General features: G+C 36.3%; 3 protein-coding genes across 10 annotated transcripts; all 3 read left to right on the forward strand.

Moving 5' to 3' along the window:
* LOC105170278 lies at window positions 525-5,464 on the forward strand. Its single transcript, XM_011090961.2, has 2 exons — window positions 525-1,061; window positions 3,156-5,464. The coding sequence occupies exons 1-2, from the start codon at window positions 810-812 to the stop codon at window positions 5,091-5,093; spliced, it is 2,190 nt and encodes a 729-aa protein (XP_011089263.1). The 5' UTR covers window positions 525-809; the 3' UTR covers window positions 5,094-5,464.
* Window positions 7,338-14,392, forward strand: LOC105170280 (receptor-like serine/threonine-protein kinase NCRK). 8 transcript variants are annotated; one of them, XM_011090964.2, is made up of 12 exons: window positions 7,338-7,470; window positions 7,561-7,737; window positions 10,005-10,114; window positions 10,325-10,413; window positions 10,584-10,700; window positions 11,105-11,221; window positions 11,527-11,799; window positions 11,940-12,181; window positions 12,299-12,595; window positions 12,805-13,041; window positions 13,218-13,445; window positions 13,609-14,392. In XM_011090964.2, exons 4-12 carry the CDS (start codon window positions 10,344-10,346, stop codon window positions 13,918-13,920), a joined length of 1,893 nt encoding a protein of 630 aa, XP_011089266.1. In that variant the 5' UTR covers window positions 7,338-7,470; window positions 7,561-7,737; window positions 10,005-10,114; window positions 10,325-10,343; the 3' UTR covers window positions 13,921-14,392. The 8 variants fall into 8 exon arrangements, with proteins under 8 accessions (XP_011089266.1, XP_020552612.1, XP_011089265.1 ...); XM_020696953.1 differs by adding an exon at window positions 9,191-9,248 and having other exon boundaries at window positions 7,361-7,737; XM_020696955.1 differs by lacking the exons at window positions 7,338-7,470; window positions 7,561-7,737 and adding exons at window positions 8,741-8,902; window positions 9,191-9,248.
* LOC105170281 (exosome complex component RRP41-like) lies at window positions 15,982-20,818 on the forward strand. The gene is made up of 7 exons (XM_011090969.2): window positions 15,982-16,250; window positions 17,185-17,263; window positions 18,044-18,146; window positions 18,249-18,369; window positions 18,785-18,873; window positions 19,983-20,132; window positions 20,434-20,818. The coding sequence occupies exons 1-7, from the start codon at window positions 16,112-16,114 to the stop codon at window positions 20,521-20,523; spliced, it is 771 nt and encodes a 256-aa protein (XP_011089271.1). The 5' UTR covers window positions 15,982-16,111; the 3' UTR covers window positions 20,524-20,818.

Consider the following 21,977-nt stretch of genomic DNA (forward strand, 5'->3'; position numbering starts at 1 on the left):
AATAATGGTAGATTATTATTTATTATGATTAAATAAATTTAATGTAAAAATATAATTTTAATTACGATTAATCATCATTAGCTATGAATTTAGCCATAATCAAAATATTTGGTACGATTTTAATTGTGATTGATATTTTGGCGTTACTTACTTACAAAATAGTAGCTAATGATTTTTTATATAATCATAATTAATTATTATTTGCTACTATTTTTGGACGCAACGCCTATCGTTTTCTTATTAGACCTTATTTACCATTGGATTAAGACAATTAAGCAACTACTAATACATCCAAACAGCCCAAATCCTAAAGTCCAAAGTCAAATTACCAACCAAAAAAAAAAAAAAAGTCCAAAGTCTAAACCTCCACAAAGGTCAAATTCCTCCAATCCCAACAAATTGTTTATGCACAGTATGCATCCCACCATTTTGCCCTGTTCTCCCTCACCCCCACCCCACCCCACCCCATAAACATATAGATACAGTTAATACACACAAACACATATAATATAAATATGGGTTGTCGAAACGTAAAGCCATTGGTTACCGTGTTCAAAGAGAGCCCACAAACCCAAAAACCGGAGAGAAAAAGCGAAAGAAACAAAGGAAATACTCCAAACAAATTCCCCCTCAGCTCAAAGAACAAGCTCACATGGAGATCTGTTCTTTGTATAGAATGTTGCCCACTTCAACATTTCGTTAGTTCCTAAGAGCCTATTTAATTATTATACATGCATGCATATTTGCATCTCTGTTCCTGATTTCTGTATCTATATATGTGAGTATACTTCTTGAACTGTTGCTCGAAAATGGTCGGGAGCAAATGGATGAAAGTGAAGATCGCTCTCGGGTTGAAGCTCAATTCCTGTCTCTACGTGCCAAGCACAGTTGAGGATTCTCCGGCAGTGGCGGTACCGCCGATGGCCGCGAGGTTTTCTGACGCCGTCTTGTTGTCCCCGACGCCGCCTCAGGATTCGGATCATCGGGTGCAAATGCCCACCACGCCCACGCCGTCTTCCTCCGGCCTCCTTTTGCCTAGACACTCCTCCAAATCTAGCAAGGTCAAAATTGGAAATTACATGTTTTTTAATCAAGAAATTTGATTTTAAATGCAATTTTATTTTAGTTTTTGGTTTCCAATTCATGCATGGGCACCCACTACTTGTATCCATTCATATATGGAGTCTGGTATTTGAATCTTGACTGGGTTCTTGTTTTTCTTTGTGAAATTCTTGCTAATTTATCCTGAAAAATGGATTAAACTGCTGTTTGTACTGATTTTGAGATGGTTTCTTCTTCCATTTGTGGCTAATCAGTTTATATAACCTTTTCATAAATCTTGATTTCTTCTTGAAAATGGGCTTTTCATGCCTCTTAATGGGTACATGTTGAAGCTATGCTACATTCTTGAAAGGGGCCAAAGATTTACTATTTTCCAATATTTTGGCTAAGGAGTAGAGGAAGGCAAAATGTTTACATTCATTAATTTGCTTTTGCTTGTTTCAATTTTTTTTCTTCAAAAAGATAATAGTAATTGCATTTGATGGGATCTTTGGTTGAATTTGTTTAAAGGATGTTCCTATCACGTGGGGTAGAGGTAGAGGACATGATGATGATGATGATGATAATGGAGATAATAAGTGTATAGAAATATATGCATATGAACTGTCAGAGATGGGTAGTTTTCCATTTCTCTTGTGGTGAAGTGGGGTGGGGATAAAGTAGGTGTAGTCCCTTTTGAGGACTACAGTCATCTGGCCTCCCTATAAAAGCTCAAAAGTGTAGCAACAGTGAAATCTTTCATCTTCCCTTCTGCCCATCTCACAGAAGTAAAGAAAGTGCTTTTCATGGTCAGCAACATTAACTGTTCTACACACAACACCATTCCTCATTTGCCAATTTCTCACCCCTTTTTATGAAATACTATCTTCAACTTGACCTTTGATTGAGAGCTTTCATGCAATAAAATTTCATCAAAGTAAGGCCAAGGGTTGTAAAGTAGATGACAATCTTGTAGTGAGTAATGATTTCTACTTCTTTTAATACATGGTGGTGCTTTAAACATTTCTTACAATATTTTAGTGCCTCGAAAGCTTCATGATTAGTTTTTAAAGCCTGCTTATTGCCCTTTACATTTAAAAAGTTAATGACTTGGGATTTTGTTAAATCTACTTTAGCTCTGTTTACTGCACTGCTATGTTTTGACTATCCCATGATTGACTTTATTGATTGGCTCATATTTTTTAGCATTTTATCTTGGGTTGCCTTAATATCTTGGATTTGCAAGAATCCATGATGTGTATCTTCACAGTAAGAGTATCTATATTACTGGGAAATTTTAGCGGTTCAATCAAGCCTAAACCATCATATAAGGATTGCATTACACTTGTCATGTAATTGGTGGATAGTTTGATACAGTGAATTATCACGATCACATGACAATGGTAATATTATTTTCAATGTGATTGATTGGTTCATGGTTGTGGTTAGACTTGGTTCAAACAAGAATTTCCCTATGTTATCTACTGTGGACCAATGTTAATTTTGTGGCTTTGTTGGGGATGCGTCTTTCATAGTAGAGTGATCATATATACCCAATGGCAAACTGATCCATGCGACAGTACAGCTGAGAATATGTAATTCATGAAATAAGAATTTATAGTTGAAATTTTTTGGGGACCACTTTCAAACTAAAGCTAATTTGCAGGAAATGTATTAGATCCGTTGATTGATTTTGTATTCTTCCCACGATAATAACTTGAGAATGTAAAAGGCTGAGAGGTTCACATGTTCTGCAACTCTGTGTCCGTGACATTAACTGTTTGGAGGAGAGGGCCTTCCAGAAATTCCCTACTCAACAATAATTTATGCTGAATGCCTTGTGGGATTAACTAATATGTTTTCAGTTGCTAATAATGTTAAATTTATCATATTACGATACATGGCAATGTCAGAATTAAAATGCTGGAAATATTCTTCCCACGTTAGCATCTTTTAGCATCCTGGACATAATTTGAATGGAAAAATAATCAGCATGATCAGGCTTGTTTATATTTGTACAAGTGTGTTTATCTTTAAATTCTCCATCAGCATCGAATGGCAATTCGTATATCATTTGGTTTTCATCTTCTGTTCTTGTTTTCCATTTTTTGCAGAAGATTTGTGCAATATGCTTGACAACAATGAAGCCTGGCCATGGCCATGCCATTTTCACTGCAGAATGCTCGCACTCATTTCATTTCCATTGCATTGCATCTAATGTGAAGCATGGAAAACAAACTTGTCCTGTCTGCAGGGCAAAATGGAAAGAGATCCCCTTCCAGAGTCCCACCACTGATAACTCTCATGAACGAGCAAGGCTAAACAATGTCTCCTGGGCACAAGACAATACCTGGACACCGGGTATAAGAGGAAACCCTTCTCCAAGGGTCGACGTAAGTCGGCAAGTCGCTACCCTTTTTCAGGCTGCAGAACCTGACATCTTTGATGATGATGAAGAAGTTGACAGTACCCAACCAGATGTCGCACAGAGTAGCTCGTCCAGCAACAACAGTCACGAGGACCATTTTACTGGTCTAGTCAAAGTTAAAACATATCCAGAAGTTTCTGCTGTTCCAAAATCAAATTCCCATGATAACTTTTCAATTCTTATTCATCTGCAAGCTCCAATTACCACAGCACGACAACATTCTGATGGAGCAGGTTTGCCCTTGATATCTCAAACTTCTCGTGCTCCAATTGATCTTGTCACGGTGCTTGATGTCAGTGGCAGTATGGCTGGTACCAAGCTTGCTCTGCTTAAACGGGCAATGGGGTTTGTAATCCAGAGCTTGGGCCCATCAGACCGGCTCTCAGTGATTGCCTTCTCCTCCACAGCACGCCGGGTCTTTCCTCTTCGCAAAATGACGGAAAATGGAAGGCATGAAGCATTACAAGCTGTGAATTCTCTAAGCTCAAATGGTGGGACAAACATTTCTGAGGCCCTCAGGAAGGGTGCCAAAGTGATGACGGACCGTAAGCAGAAAAATCCAGTTAGCAGTATTATACTGTTATCTGATGGACAAGACACATACACCATTAGCAATCCTAATGGCAGCAACACCAGGTCTGACTATCGGTCATTACTCCCAGCTTCCATGCATCTCAATAGTGCTTCTGCTCTCCATATTCCTGTACACGCATTTGGATTTGGTGCAGATCATGATGCAGCGTCAATGCATTTAATTTCTGAAACTTCCGGCGGAACATTTTCTTTCATAGAGACAGAGGGCGTGATTCAAGATGCTTTTGCACAATGCATTGGTGGCCTTTTAAGTGTTGTTGTACAGGAATTACTAATCGAAGTCGAGTGCGTCGATCCTGTGCTGCAACTCATTTCTATAAAATCTGGAAGCTACAAAACCACTTTGGCGTCTGATAAAAGAAAAGGCACTATCGAAGTCGGAGACTTGTATGCTGAAGAAGAAAGAGATTTTCTGGTCACAATTAATATTCCAATTTATGAATCCAGCGATGAGATGTCACTGCTAAAGGTGAGATGTCTTTACAAGCATCCCATTTCTAAGAATTTAGTAACTCTGGATTCTGCAAGTGATGTCAGAATCCGAAGGCCAGTAGTAACTGGACCTCTGGTTGTCTCAATGGAAGTGGACAAGCAGCGGAACCGGCTCCGATCCGCAGAGGCAATGGCGGAAGCTAGGGCTGCTGCAGAACGGGGTGATTTAACTCATGCTGCATCCGTCCTGGAGAACTGTCGTAAACAATTATCGGAAACCGTGTCAGCAAGAGAAGGAGACAGATTGTGCATTGCTTTGGAAGCTGAATTACGGGAAATGCAAGAGAGAATGGCCAACCGACATGTATATGAAACTTCGGGTAGGGCTTATGTGTTGTCTGGACTGAGCTCACATTCTTGGCAGAGAGCAACCGCAAGAGGGGACTCAACTGATAGTTCAAGCCTCGTCCAGTCTTACCAGACACCATCCATGGTCGACATGGTAAATCTGTCACAGACTATGGTTTTGGGTCGTCCATCGCCTAGGCCCAGAATTAGGCCAACACGGTCGTTCCCCGCAAGAGCACAGCCAAGGTGATCTACATCTGCCAGATCGACCCCCCAGACTCTTATCTCAATACCTCATTATTTTTCTTTGTTATTCATTGTTACTTTTTCTTAGTTTGAACAATTTTGGGGTGGGGTTGCAATAAAAATACGGACAAGAAAAAGAAAAAAGAGATCCGCCGAGTGCGTGGCATACTCACTTCAAATGTACATGAATGTTGAGAAAGATGAAGATGGGAGTTAGGATTTGGATTGTCAATATTTTGGTTTGTACATAAACTCAAGAGAAGATGTTTTGTTCTCTTTGAGAGGAGAATGGAGATGGGGTATAGCCTTTTGCAACTCTAGTTTTTTAATTTGTCAATGAACTCATTTGCTGGAGTAATTTGTCATTTCCATGGACTTTGGATTCACTCCTACATTTCTGATGCTTTGCCTTTTTGTACCTTGTGCGATTAAAAGACCAAAACACCCTCAAGCAATGCCTGTGCGATCAAAAGACCAAAACACCCTCAAGCAAAGAAATATACATGGTTGGCGACCTCGAGCTTTGGAAAAGAGGCAGCAATCTAGCGGTTCATATACCGAAATATCTGTTTGGAGAATATAATATTCTAGTATAAAAAGAGGTTCTTTGTTGGTAGTATTGACGCCTTAATATTCCGGAGATCCAAACGAAGCTCTAAATCAAACTTTGATTTAGTTGACTTCTTTTGTCAGAAACTTCTCTCATTTTTCTTTTATTAAATTATCATGTACTTACTTTTATATTATTTGTACTATTTTCACTTTTTTTCTTTGAAAAAAAAATATTAAGTCGAATAAAAATCCATTTTATTAGGAATTTTATTATTTGTAATATCGTCTAATTTGGTGACTGCGGTTCCGCCAACACATCAAAATTAAATCAATTTTAACTAAGTCTGATATTATAATTAATGTACCTAAAAGAACAGAAAATTTAAATTATTAATATTTGAATAATAATAAAGGATGATTATACTTCCTTCCCCTAAATTTTAGTGTAATTTCACATAGATCTTCTATAATTTGAGAAATTATATCTAACAATCTTTATGTTTTTCCGTTTGAAAAAAAAGTTTATTCGTTAGCAAAAACTCATTGAATTTGTTAGTAGTAACAAAAATTAAAAAAAAATTATATTTACCTCCAATTAACTTATTTCTGATTTATTGTAAGTCAAATAAGTATTTTTATAATTAAATTACTCTTATATACTTTTACATTGAATTATGCATAATATTTAAAAAAAAACCAAGTGACACCGTTCATACAAATTATCAAAAGAAAAACTTGCTTTTAAATCTTTGTTTTTGTTGGCTCCAATTTTCTTCACATTTAATTTATAAGAAAAAATCGAATATCCAATTTTGAGTATCTAATTTGTATTGTGTGTTAAAATATGATACCAAAAAAATCAAATACCCCACTTGAAAAAGCCAAAAAACCCGACCCACACACACTTCTAGCCCTTATGATCGTCGGATGCTCCATAGATCATTAGTCCACAATGGTAATACAATTATGTCCTCTTATAAGTATATAGCCCCACACATCTGTTATCATTTAATATTTTGGGATTATTCTTGCATTGATTTACCGACTCAACAATTAACTATCATTGAAATTCATCCAATATTGTCTTTATCGACCTTTATAAGCACATGCACACTTTAAATAGTTCGTCTAATTCAGAGATCAAATGAAAATGAAAGCGTCATTGTTTGTGATCTTATCTCATTTTAATTAAAAGAAAATGAGAATTATTAAGTTTGATTGGGATGAAATTTTTCTTTTTTAATATATGATTGAATATAAAATAAAGTGTGACGATTAGTTATTCATGTAATATGTAAAAAAAATATGTGATATAATTTTTTAATAATTAAATGTATTAGGTATGTTTTGAGAACACTTTACATGCAATAGCATATCTAATGAAAGACATTTCACAAAACGAGAGCAGATGGAGAAAAATCTTACAAGCAATCACATTCCCAAAGAAATTTGTCTACCCTCAATTTGACCTGAATCACAGTTGTAACTATACTGATGACGATTTGAATTGGTTTTTACACCTTCATAATTCCACGTTAATGGATGTAACTGATGTACTGAACCCGCTCCATTCAAGAATTATTCACAAAGTTGAGCCTCGAGAATGCTGACATTCCACGTGGCAAGAGCCCACTTCTTATAGCTGGGCTGGGCTTCTGCATAGATATCTGTGCTCACTAATGCTCTACCGCTGAGCGTTACAATTTATCTATTCTTTGCCCTCTGTATCTCTGTAGCTGTAGATACAGGCGCCACACACATTCACACACGCAATTATATATATATATATATATGCATGTGAATGTATATATATGTGTGATGCCATGGAGGTACTGCTACTGATTCTTCCCTTGAGCATTGCGAAAGTCAAAAGAACCTCCAAATTTTGGATCCCACATAAGCTTTGCTTTTGCTTCCAGGTCTCTGCATTTCCTGAGTTCTTGTTAACAGATTGAAGCTCCAATTCTCGTTCTCAATGTCACGGTGGTTTTCAAGATATCAGATTCTTGTATGAATGTATAGCTGCAGGCTTTGTGGAGAGAACCAGGCTGCTAAGTTTGCAACTCTAATTTCTTGCTCATTTTTTTGTTTCACAGGTATGTTTTTTCTCCATGTTATCAACATTAGCTCAGAGATTGAGGGGCTGTGTTTTGTCATTGGTTAAATGTAGTTCATAAATCTGAAAAGAAAAGCTATCATTTCTTTTTTAAAAAAAAAGAAGCTATGATTTGATAAAAAGATTCAATCTTGATAGTGTTCTCTACTGGTTTCAAAAGACCTCTCTTGAAATAAGACCACTCATTAAGTAAGATTTGAATTTTTGATATTGTCTACTCCAATTTTAAAGAAAATTCTAGTGCTATTTTGTTAGCAATTATTTTCCGAAAATTTATTGGTTTCTTGAAATGGAGGAATGGAACACTAAAGACAGGGTTTGTCTTTTTTGTTCTTTTAGATTTTTCGGGAAATGCAAAAGAGAAGAACTTTGCTCTTGTTCTTTCATAATTTGGGTTTTGCTTTTTTGAGACTTATTGAAATCTAACAGAAAATCAATGGAAGAAATAGAAAAGAATGAATTTTTTTAATTTTACCGACAACAGATGTCAAGGCAGTGGGGCTTATTCAATAGATTAAGAATACATGTCTCTTTCTAACACATCATCATCCTCCCAAGAAAATAAAGCTAAAAGATGGTCCACTGTACATGTAGACTTTTAACCTTTCTCAGTATGTCTTGGAAGCAAAGTCTTTTCTAACCGTTGGCTTGTATGTACGTACACTGGACCGTTTATAAAATTTGAATTCTTTGCCAGTTTCCAATCATAGTCGTGTAATGATATCATGACTTTATGTGGAACTGAAGAATTTCTATACGTATATACCAAGATCAAATGAGAAAATACATAATAATTGTGCATCCACTGCTGTCAATACACTGTATGGCGTTGTGGTTGTATTCACTTTGATTGTTAAGGGGTCTCTTTCAGATTTGAAAAATGGTATCTTTCAGAAGGTTTGGTTGATGGACCATTTCTTTTTTTTACTTTTATACAATATCTCTTTAGGCTTCTGGATTTAATTCTAGCAAACCTACAAGTCTTTTTCTTATATAATGTCGGTTCTTCGTTTTACCTTTGGCCTATAGTTCCACTATGGTTTGAGGTGTCTTTCTATTTGAGAATCTTGCCTATTATATACTTTTCGGGTCTGCCATTTGCTTTCACCTGTTCTTTTCATGCTTGAAATCTGAAGTATTAAGCGGTAAGAATTAGACTTTCTTTGCTTCAAATACCTTTCAAGCATTCTTTTCTGATCATGACGTTCGATCATTTAAATAATACTAATATAACTGTAATATGTTAAGCAACTTCAAGGTTTTGCTGCCTTTCCGTGTAAAGTCTATATCCTCTTTACATTGTTTAAATTGGATCATCGGCCTTCCTCAAGAATTGTACAACTGAAGAGATGTAGTCGGTGATTTATGAATTACATAGTCAATTCAAATATCTGCTCTATTATTAACTTACTAAATCGATTTATTGGCAACAGCTCAACAGTTGGCAGGCCTGTGCTGGTTTTCTGTCAAAACCACAGTTGAGCTTATTAGGTGTGTCATTATCTTGAAGGGTCCAGAATTTGAATTTTCAGTTGGAAATATTAATAGCTCATTTCTGTAAGTAGTCCCTCCGTGTTTAAAAAGTTAGCTCACTGTATGAAGAAAATAATAGTAGAGAAGAGAAAACTACTCTTAATGGGCCAAGAAGTTAGAGATTTGTTGGCCAAACGTGTATTAGAAAAGTCCTGTCTATTGTTTGCTATTTTTGTTTGTTCCTTGTGATTGGCTTGTTTTAAATCATTTGCCAAAAGAGGATGACTTCATGCCGAAAATAGTTTAAGAGTTCTTAGTCTTGGGATTTTCTACAGCATATGTTTATTTTCTTGCAGTTATTTTCAACAGAGGTTGATCAGCTTTCTGTTAGCTTCAAGTATATAGGCTTCTTCAAGATAAAATTGGTTGTGCCATGATATTGTTTTATTAAGGTGTTTCTTTGCCTGGCATCATCCCCTCTGTCAGTGAGTGTGCATTTCTTGTATCCTGTTTTCATCTGCCTCTATGTGTCTGTGCCTGTGTGTGTGTGTGTGTGGGGGGGGGGGGGGGGGGGGGGGGGTTTTTTTTTTTTTTTTTAAATTTAGATTTTTCTTAGTTAGTGAACTCTATACTTTCTTTTTACTTTTCATATAGCCGGTTTTGACATGTACTTGGAATAGTTTTTGGGAGGAGTGGGGGGTGTATTCTCATTCTAGGTCTCTTTGGATGCATTTGTGCAATATCTTTTAACAAATGCTCCACTTGTATGATTAGACATTATTCGGCACGTACCAGTTCAATGTTTGAGGGCTTAACTAGATAAGCTGAATGGATATTGTCAGATCACGGTTTCGAAGCTGTCTTTGAAAGTGCACCACATGCATGTAAGTTTTTCTTCTTAACACATTACCAAGGCTCATTTACTGGTCCCAAAATTTCAATTTCTTACTTTGTGGAATCCTAGTATGAATCTCCCTCCCCCTCGCCCTCACTCTCACTCTTAATTTGCATCGTGCCAACCTCCTGTCTCACTTTACCTCTGACATTTATGTTATCCATGCAAATTTTATGTAGTTATCTATTTTCAATTTCAGTTTTATTTGTTCCAAACAAATGAAGCTTCAGGTGGACATTGCCCTTCTTTGCCTCATTAATGTGGTTTGGATTCAGCAAGCTCTTTCTGGTTAGTGACACCTATGTCCTTCTCGAACATTTATTTGCATCCTTGGGGAACAAATCTGTTGCAGCATTACATGGCAGCAATAGCACATCATCTGCACTTTCTTTCCACATGCAAGAGGCCATGTAAGAATTGTGGCGGCAAAATAACTTTGTTGTTCTAACATATTCCAGATGGACTTTCGACAAAGCCTGAAGCAAACAAGTGGACATGCACCTGTTCTATTGCACATCAGGAGAACTTGAACTTTGTCCCAGCAAACTGCTCTTCATCCTGTGATTGCAGCCTTGGTATCATAGTCCTTCTTGATACAACTATCTCACTGTTGTTACTGCTATATTTTTAGTTCACTCTTATTTTAATGACTACCAAGCAATCCAGAGGAAGCTAATTGTTTAAACTGACTCTTACTAGAAGAAAAGGAATGCGTCAGCTAATGTGTACCTTGATGAGGTTAACAATTATCATTCAAGAATTATGGTTAAAACCCGATTTAGTATTGTAAAATTTGCAAAAACCATTGTGCAATTCCCTTGCTGTAAAAATCCGCTCTCCTATGATAGGAAACATATTAAACATCTGTTAAAATAATAATTAATTGAATTAACACAATTATGAAGGACATAATGAGCTTCATTTTATCAGCATCAGATTTCTTAAAAAATTGTTGACATGCTGCTTTCTTAACATGCAGCTGCAGGAGGATCAAGTGAAAAGAAATGGACTTGCATTTGCTCTGCCGGTGGGTTGCCTAGATTGGTAGGTGAAGATAATGACAGCAGCTGTTTTTCGGCATGCAATTGCAATGCTGGTAATTCTTCCAAGGCTTCACAAAATGATGAGTGACAACTTGTTTTAGTAGTTCGTCATGCTCCAATTTTCAATAAACTGTCTTTTGATAAACAGATATGTCAATCTGCATCTTTTCAAGCTGAAAGTCTGCGGAATATATTGTCTGGCAATTAGATTACTGTTAGACTGGAAGACTTGTGCAATTACTGAACAATGTGGAATTATTTGACATTTGGGAATTTCAAATCATCATTTTCATCATTGTTTCAGAAATGGAGTTGTCCTTTACATATGATTATCTACTCTGTTATGGTGTCTCTACAGGGATTTTATCTGAGTTAGAGCCTTCAAAGAAATGGATTTCCAGCAAAGTCGTTGTGATAGTTCTCTTACTTTGTGTAGTCCTCATGGTTCTTGCATTTGTTGCTTCAGTACTGTGGCATGTCACTCAAAAGGATAAACGTCCTGTTCAATGGGCTTCGCCCTCAACGGATAAACTAACAAGTTGTAGTAGTGCTACCAACTTGATGAGCCAAGCAGGTTCTCCACTTCCAGTATACAAAGGATATTTAGATTCCTCTGTCAAACTTTCTATAGGTAAACGTCCCGTTTTAAATTTGTGGTTTTCTGCTTCTCATGATTCCTTATTCACCCACAAAATTGTTCAACTGAAGTGGGTTCTTGTTGATTCTTTTACATCTCTGTATTTCAGTTTAATTTCTTTTTCTTGTCTAAAGGATGCATTCCCAAGAGTCCTTTCCGATTCAGAAGTAGAGGAGGAGCTGTACACGGAACAATAATACAATTTCCATATTCCGAACTGGAAAGTGCAACAAACAGATTTTCCGATGCTAATTTGATTGGAGTTGGAGGAAGCAGCAGCGTATACAGAGGTAATCTCAGAGATGGTAGAACTGTCGCAATTAAGAGAATGAAAACTCAAGGAGGCCCAGATGCAGAACATGATTTCTTGACTGAGGTACTAAAAGTCGCTAAAATTCGAGCATTTGCCAGGCATAAAATGCTTGTTATGTTTAGCATCAGGGATATTTCACAAAGAAATGTCATAAAAATATCACCCTTTTCATGCATTCAGATAGAACTGATATCAAGACTTCATCACTGTCACGTGGTTCCTTTGCTTGGGTACTGCTCAGAACATCAAGGAAAGCATGCTGAGAGGCTGTTGGTGTTCGAATATATTCCTAATGGCAATCTCAGGGAGTGTCTGGATGGGGATTTGGGCCAATGTTTGGACTGGAATACACGAGTCGCAATAGCTCTTGGAGCTGCACGTGGCTTGGAATATCTCCATGAAGCTGCTGCGCCTCGAATATTGCATAGGGATGTCAAATCCACCAACATTCTTTTAGATGAGAAATGGAGAGCAAAGGTATGTAATAATCTCCATCAACGAGGAAAAACTAGGGAATTTCGGAATAAAATATTTAGGACCTAAGAACATCCGTTACGTAAAAGGCTTGTTGCTCAATCTTTTCCCTTGTGTATGCTGGATAAGATGAATGTTTAACCGTTTTCTTACTTTTAGAATTTTGTTTTGAGCTTGTTATATGTAAATATTTTGATGTCTTTCATGTGCAGATTACTGATCTTGGCATGGCTAAACACCTAAGTGCTGATGGCAATATGAGCTGTTCCAGTTCTCCAGCAAGAATGCAAGGGACATTTGGTTATTTCGCTCCTGAGTACACAATTGTTGGAAGAGCTTCTTTGAAGTCCGACGTTTTCAGTTTTGGGGTAGTTCTTCTCGAACTGATCACTGGCCGTCACCCCATCCACAAATCATGTAATAAAGCGGAAGAAAGCCTTGTAATATGGGTATGGAAAGTTGACCTTTGTCACAATATTTTTCAATTCTCAAATGCATTACGCTTCCATCATAATTTTGATGTTTTTGGAATTCTTGATTGACCCCTTCATCCTTCCGAGGAACGGAAATTTTGGTGCATGTATTTCTGTTAGCTGACACAAAAATAATTTTCACTTCATCACAGGCAACACCTCGTTTGCATGACAGTAAGCGAGTGATTAGGGAGTTGCCTGATCCACGTCTGAAAGGAAATTTCCAAGATGAAGAGATGCAGGTAATGGCCTACTTAGCAAAGGAGTGCCTGTTATTGGATCCTGACTCTCGACCCAGCATGACTGAGGTTGTCCAAATTCTTTCAACTATCGCGCCAAACAAATCTAAAAGGAAACATTTGCCAATCCGTGCGTTTCAGGTAATCCACTTGGCTGATGACTCTCGACTCTTTGATGCTTGCAACAGACCTGTCCTGTTACATGACGCAGTAGTCATTTGTGCTTTTACAACATCCAGCTTTATCACCCCAAAACAACAAATCTTCTAATTTCTCAAACTCCCATCTGTTTCTCATATATCAGTATTCATCCACTGGTGGCATGGAAAGCGGAAATCCAGAGACGTCCGACGGGGAACTAGAGGAAATCAAGCAAATTACATCAGAAATCCTTGCTCGACGCTCGTTGCGAATGATTCCTGACAGCAATTTCGGCGTTACAAAGAGCGAGAAAGAAGCAGATGATTCATCCACCAGCATCGAAAAACTGATGCTCCTGAGCTCAAAATCTCGCAGTTGGCGCTTACAAGACGACGAAGTGGTGGATATAACTGAACCCCGGTTCGAGTCCTTCTGTTTGCCAAACGTCGATTCCCGTATATTCAAAATTACATGAACAGATCTGCGTCAGGTTAGCATGTTTGGCAATGACTAGGAAAGTGTAATGCGTGAGAGCATAGTGTTTTTCAGTGTTCCTCCAAATAAATTGCACCCTAAAAGGGCTAAAGCCAAGGAGGGCATTTCCAATTCTGATCAGTTTTTCCCTTTCTTGAATTAGCTTTGGAGATCACAGAACTGTGAAGGGAGGCATAACATATTCTGTGCTGGCTCTCATATTTCTATTTTTAGAGTTGTAAATAGTTTTAGAATGCAGGATTAACTTCCTTCCTTACTTCCTTCGTTCTTTCGTTTGTTTATTAAGAGTCGAGGGTGGTATACACGTGAATTGGGAGTCAATCCAAGGAATCTCCCTTATATAAGCCGGGTCTGAAAACATCAAACTGTATGAATTATATCACGACAATACAGTACAACATAGATTTTAATGTTGATGTTGTACGGATTGCATTGTTTGGTGTTTTCATACTCGATCCATATAAGAAAAAGTTGGTGGTATAATGCTCTTTTACTTATGTGTTGAGTTAGAGGTGAAATTGGATGAGGTTTGCATGCTTGCAAATGTCTTGAATGTTGAGTGTGTTAAAAAATTGCAAACAAGTCCCTTCACACAATAATTTTCTTTGGAGGAAAAAGAATAAAGGGTTAAATATTTTAGCAATCTAAAATTCAATTTTAAATCTTGCTTAATTAGAAAAGGATATCTTTTAAGTATGATAAAGTAAAAGGAATTAGTTACTTAAGTAATTTCAAATTTTAAAAATTAAAATTAAGAAATAAATAAGTGAAAATATATATTAAAATATATTGAAACCAAACATTTGTTTTTCTCTTATAAATAAAAGAAAATATAAAATAGACTTTTTAAAATACGAAACAATGTGAAAACTATCAAAAAAGAAGCCCACTTGCATTTTAAGCATGTGACATCTACTCTCCATTAGTTTCTACTGAATAGGGTTTTCTTTACTATATTTATTACTACACAGACATTTTTTTACTTATAAAATTAACACAGAACAATTTGGTGCAATATAAGAAAGGGGGTGTTACGCAATTTACCCTTCTAAGAATATACCTAAATTAATGAATTATATCCCTTCAGTTTATTATCATAATTTATTTTTATATTATTATTTGTAACTTAAATAGTTATGAATTAAAATTTTGACATAATTATCTATCATCATTTTTGTAGAAAAATAAATAACTAAAAGTAGTTGTCCAGGAGACATAGATTAGTTTGTGGAATTTGAGGCCCCGAACCATGAGATCATGAGTTTTATTCATATTTTAATAATAGCCAGTAGTTTATTGTAATAGTAATTATTAATTAGTTATAAAAGATAATTATACTCTCCTCCGCTGATGTTTGATTAAATTACACATAGACTCTCTATGGTTTCAAAAATTATATTTATTACCTTTAAAATTTGATTCCGTCTAACAAATAGGTTATTCCGTTAATCAAAATTTACTGAATATGTTGATACTAATAAAAAAATTATTGAAATTTGATAATTAACTCGATTGATTTATTACTGATTTATTACAAATTTAATTAATTTTTTGTGACTAAACTATTGTTATAACGGTAAAAATATATCTCATCATATGAATTTCACACATGTAGAAGTATAATTTGATCATAAAAAAATTTATTTGACCAACAATAAATTAGTATAAGTCCACGGGGGATAAATATAAATTTTTATCCAATTTTTTTATTAATATCATCGAATTTGGTGAATTTTAATTAACAGATAGATTTATTTATTAAATGGAAGCAAATCCCAAAAATACTACATATAATTTTTGAAACCACAATATGTGTATATATAATTAGAATAAACCTCACGGAGGCAGCATAATAATCCCTAGTTATAAATATTTGATACTACTAATTAATATATTAATTATAATAATTAAAATTTATGCAGTAATAATAATAAATAAAAGCAGTCAAGAGTACCGAATACCCTGCAAAGTGGGTGCAAAGTGGTATTTCCTTAAAATAAAGGACCTTATTTGAATAAGTTTTAATATTGTGTGTGGAATTGAAGGTTCCCATCGCATGGCTTCCTAATTCAAAACCTCGCACAAGACACAAAAAGCGAGCCACAGCCACCTCCCTCCTTCACTTCTCCGTCCCCCACCAACACCCACAGAGACTGATAGCAAGAAGACGGATGGCCGGAAAATCAAGCGCTACGCCGACGACATATTCGCCGTCGCTGAGCGGTCAGAAGAAGAAGAGGCCTTCTTTTCTGACGGACTCCGATTGGGTCCGACCCGATGGCCGCGGCCCTCACCAGTGCCGCCCGGCATGTGAGCATCATTATGTGCAATCTTTGTTCGTATAGGTGTATGTCTTTGTGTACGAACGTGCGATTTTATTGTAAAACTATTGGTGATCCTATTCGCTTGTTAAGCATTGTAGTACTGTCTTTACCCCTTCTCTGTTTGTGTGTTTGAAATTGCGCATTTTGAGTGTTGTGTTTTGTGTATGGTGTTGTGGAATGATTTTCTTCTTCGTAGTAACTCTCAAGTGCCATTGAGCTGATCCATGATGTAGTATTCAGCTACTGACTATGAAGTTTGGTGGGTTTTCTCATTTACATTCGCACATGTAGATTCGTGGAGGACAAATTTCATTGCGGAACTGTAGAGTGATGAATAATGATTTAATTGCTGTTCGAAACGCAAGCATTCTATGTGTAAACCATTCTAAATTCAACATAATGTCTTTAGCATTTTATTTTCATTGTTTTGTCAAATCACTATTCAGTGATGCGAAAAATGCAGTTGCAATCTTTCCATGTCTGGCCGTTCAATAATCCTCTTTCTTGGTTTGGGTTGGGGGCTAGTTTGTTCATTAGGAGAGGAGAATAATGACTTTGGAGCCCTATAAAGTAGAAAATAAACATAAATTGGAAAAAGAATCAAGTGCTTCTTTGAAATTGAATTTCCAGAATTTCAACAATTATTATGTTTATAATATCTCAAACTGATAAGGTTATTTGTTAAGTGGGGTGAGCTTTGGATAGTTTTAGACTTGAAATCAGAGACCAGGAATTCTGAAGTTATTCCTGTGACTTCAGTCTGTTTCCATGTTTGTTTTCCTTTTCTCTCTATCTTTGGTTTTTGGCACATCTTATTTAACTATGCCATTTTAAGTTTGATATCAGTTCTTTGTAGGATAGTTTACATGATGTTCTTGCAGTATTTAGACTTATCGGTACATTTTGGTTTATTTCTGCAGTTCTAAGGACTGGGGCAGTGAATTCTGCTTCAGGGTCTGCTTATGCAGAATTTGGGAACACAAAGGTCATTGTATCTGTGTAAGTACATGCTTTATTTGATAGACGGTCTATTATTGTGATTGAAGTTGCTAGACCTCCATATTGGTGCATGCTTGTTTCATGAAAATTCTATGTTCTAAGTATGAGTCGACAGTCTTTCCATTTTCAAAATGATGGTTGCTCGTATTTGTTTTTCCACAAAAATCTTGTTCGAAGATCGGGAACGTCTGTTGGAAGGACGAAACCTATCATGAAAAATGGGGAAAATAATGGAAGATCGCTTGAATCTCTTTATCATAGTAGCAAGCTTTATGTCTATATATCCTTTGTCTGTTCTTTGTCATTTTACTAAGTTCCTTTGTTGTGCCCGGAGGTAGGAAATGGTTAAAGTGAAAGTTCCAATATTACATGACTTCTTTTGGCTACTCATTTCTCCATTTCTCTACTCCACCTTTTCTTGCTTTGAAAAGATAGAGAAATTGATATCTCTTTCTTTTCTTTAGCTTTTTAGTTATTGATTTGCCTTTAAGAAACCTCAGAAAATATTTCTTGAGACTCGAGGGCTTCACTTTGAAGTTTGATTGGGGTGGGTGTGATGGAGCATGAGGGATAGACTATGATATAAAATATTAGTGAGCTGTAATGCTGCGTCATATTCCAAAGCCCGTCAGGAGTGATTTTATTAAAAAAAATGTGTTTTGGGGAGTGTCTTGAAGCAACAAGAAAGGTATTCTGGATCTTTGATTTTCAAATTCTTTCTAAATATTATCTGCCATCATGGAGCATGCTGAAACTTTTGGAATGGTTTTATCCATGCAGATTTGGCCCCAGGGAAAGTAAAAAAGCAATGATGTATAGTGACACAGGGCGTTTGAATTGTAATGTCAGTTATACAACTTTTGCTACTCCAATTCGTGGTCAGGTTAATCTGCTTCTCATTTGGATGCTCATCTATCCTCCTCTTTTCGTTTTCTTACTCCATAGTAAACTTATATATCTGAGCATCATGATATCTGTTTGCCAGGCTCCAGAAACCAAGGACCTTTCCTCAATGCTTCACAAAGCTCTGGAGGGTGCCATTATACTGAAATCTTTTCCAAAGACAACTGTTGATGTGTTTGCTTTGGTATTGGAATCTGGAGGAAGTAAGTATAACCTTGAGCTTCTGTTCGACAAGCTTTTGGCTATGCTTATGACATTAATGGATTTAAATTTTTTTGAATCAACATCTTTACTGCTTCTCTTTCTCAGGGAGTGATTAGTCGTTTACACTTGACAGTTGACATAACTGGCAAATTGTAGTCAAGTGAAATTTTTCTGTGATTTTTGTTTTCTTTCCTTCTTTGATTACTATAAGTGACTGAAGTATACGAGGTCGATGACCTAGATAGTAGCACAAGAAAATCTGATCTCATATATTAAGATACTTTGTTGAGTTTTCTTTCCATCTGATGCTGTGTCAAGCTAATGTTAAATATGCAATTGTGACTTCCACTTCTATGCCACTGACTTTTAGACAGTTTGCCTCGTGCTTATGAAAAGCATATACTATTGCTGCAGGTGATCTCCCTGTAATTACAACATGTGCCAGTCTTGCTTTAGCAGATGCAGGAATAATGTTATATGACATGGTTGCCTCTGTTTCAGTGGTATGTATAACTTTTTAACCTACCGTTTTAACCTTATAATTCCATGTGGCCAATTTCTTAAAGAAGTGAGAAACAGCATAACCGCTTTTCTCTACTCTCAACTGGATGCAATCTCGCACAACAAATTTTACTATTGGATCAGGCCCCTGGAGAGATTCAGACGTAAAATCGCCATCTTTATGTTGCTTCCGGTTGTAGTTGTCCTTTACTTTCTATTGGATGGGTGTAGGATAAAAATAGCTCAAACTTTTATTCAGAATAAACCTGAATGATTATACCTATATGTTAAGAAATGACAATAATCATGAGTTTGACATAGTTTGAGGAACATAAATTTTAATGGAATTGGGTCCTTAAACCTGATCTTGGAGAATTGGATTTGAAAGAAGTTGTGTTTGACACGCCAACGGTTTTTGAGTTTTGAATGAATTGCCAAACTCCCAGACCCACACCATTATTATGAAGAATACTGCGCCTTTAGATGGTCAATCCTGTGATAGAGTGATGTTTTTTGCAACAGAAGCAGCACAAATGATGTCATGATGCCAAAAGAAGTCCTCTGAATAGTTCATTGATGTTGCATTCACTTTGTCTAGTGTGAAATTGTTCACTGGGTTGCTTGGCTGTAAAGTTTCTAACAGTAGATCTCCTTTTCCCACTCACACTATAGAGATCTTTCTGTATTTTTATCGGTAGCTGCCCTAATGGGGTTTCTGGTAGAAGCTCTTGCATTTTGGCTGGGACAATTAACAACTTCACTACCATAATTTATCCATAATGCATGCCTTAAAAATGACCTACATTAGATCCTTATTAGAAAGGTTCATCTAATTCTTGGGAAGTTTGCAATATTTACCACCACCTAGATGGTGAATTCCGGAGCTCGGCCTATGAAATGGTTCTGGATTTTTCTTTACCCAGCTGATTCATAAATTGCCGCCGTGTTGTGATTTCACTTACACAAAGTCTCTTCTTCGTTTTACATTTTTGGTGGATAAACACCCAGTGAACTTCTTTAGTTATGATTACAAACCATTGGCCCTTTACGACTGAGTACTTTTAAATGAATAACTTCACATTGCATCTTACCATCTCACTATTCATGTCAGTCATGTATTGGGAAGAATCTTCTCATTGACCCTGTATCAGAAGAAGAAAGCTATCAAGACGGAAGTCTAATGATTACTTGCATGCCATCACGTAATGAGGTGACACAGATGACTGTCACGGGAGAGTGGTCGACACCAAAGATACATGAGGTAATGGAAGCATGTTATCTCACTGATCTTTTCAGTTGAGAAATATACGTGGTGCAACTATTACTGTTCTCAGCAATGGCACAAACAAAGAGCATTATCTTAAGTTACTTCAATATTATCACTGCATTATGCTGCTAAAAGGAAGATATGCTATGCCCATAGCTAAAGTTCTTTATATGAATTCAATTGCTATTAGTTTTTCCATCTTTTAAAGTTTGAAAATGTAAAAGAATATATCAGGCTTGTAGATTGAACACTAAATATTCGGTACTGTGATGAACCTAATCTATTTTCTATGCAGGCAATGCAGTTATGCCTCGATGCTTGTTCTAAGCTTGGGAAGATCATGAGATCATGTCTGAAAGAAGCTGCTTCTGGTCCACAGGATTAGAGTACGTTCTCCCATAGTATAGATCATAAAATTAATTAGCTCCACACTGGACATAACAATTTGTGAAAATTTCATGTTTTAACATCATTGCTGCTCCTTAATTTTGCTAGCTTTTTCTATAAACAATCCAAGGTTTTAGCTTTGATTATGATGTTTCACATGACATGCTACTTGCTCAAAGCCAGTGAATTTCTAACTTGGTGATGTACTTTTCCTTGAGGTGGAAATTGGATTTATGCTTTGTAAAACTCTGACCCAGAGCTAGGTTATACGGGCCCACGAGGCTTCAGCAGTCTTATCGAACTCGCCATCAAATTATGACAACATTTATAAATTTTTGTTTGCTCAATCAATTATATTCAGTTCAATATATATTTATAATCTAGAGAGAGAGAGAGAGAGAGAGAGAGGTGGGGAAGGTGAGGGTGGGCTTAATTTTGTGCGTGTATGTTAGGGGGCAGGGGTTTAAATGCAGATTGCTGAACATCTGTCACTGGGGCCTCAGCCCAGCAATGGTTGCCGGATCAGATCCAGTTACACTGCCGTCCCTCCCTCATTCATAATCTTGAAATTTACGCAAACTGTCGCACATCTCCACTTGCTCAAATCCAACCACAAGCTACAACTCTTCACCCCTATCCTTGTCCTTTATGTCTACCTTATTTGTTTGTACACTCACATCTCATGATTTGTACTCTGATGCTACGCCGGTATTCAATCCCCAAATACGTTTGTACAATCTCGTGAGGATAGAGATGTTCGATGTCACAATAAATATGTATTTACACCCTAACTCACTATATCTATATTTAAATACAGAGATATCAATTTTAACAATATTGACATGATTATAGATGCCATAATAAATTGATTGGCTGAGTTTAATTAGATCTGTACCGCTCTGATAAGATCAAAATCCAACTGATATCATAAAATTAAATAAGTCCTACTAATAACAAAACTCTAATTTAGGTGCAACCCATTGCCAAGTCTACTGGATACACAAGAGCATATGCAATAATCCTAACAAACTTTGCCCTCTTTGGTGAAGGGATGAGGAGAATGGGGGTATCTATGACATAAGCCACCAACACTATGTCAACAGTTGTTGGAACTCAACTTCTTTCAAGCCTTATGCTCAACATATTCCACACCCAAGTTCCGATTTCTAGAAGATAGCTTTTATTCCAACACTAACAAAAAGATATTGATACTTTTCCCTTTTTTTTCCTATGCCAAAATGCTACTTTTTTTTGGGTTAGTCTAAAGTAGATTGCTTCTTACTCACCACTAATTATTCGATTATTAGGAAATATGCCAAAAGCATAAGAATTTTTGTTTTTTTTTCCTCTCAAAGAAGCGACCATTTGTATCGTTCAATACATTAAAATATAAAAAATTTAATATATCAAAACCTAACAAATACACATTAAATCTATAAACTATTATAAAAA

This window comes from Sesamum indicum, linkage group LG9 (genome assembly GCF_000512975.1).
Source record: "Sesamum indicum cultivar Zhongzhi No. 13 linkage group LG9, S_indicum_v1.0, whole genome shotgun sequence".
NCBI classification, from domain to species: Eukaryota; Viridiplantae; Streptophyta; class Magnoliopsida; order Lamiales; family Pedaliaceae; genus Sesamum; species Sesamum indicum.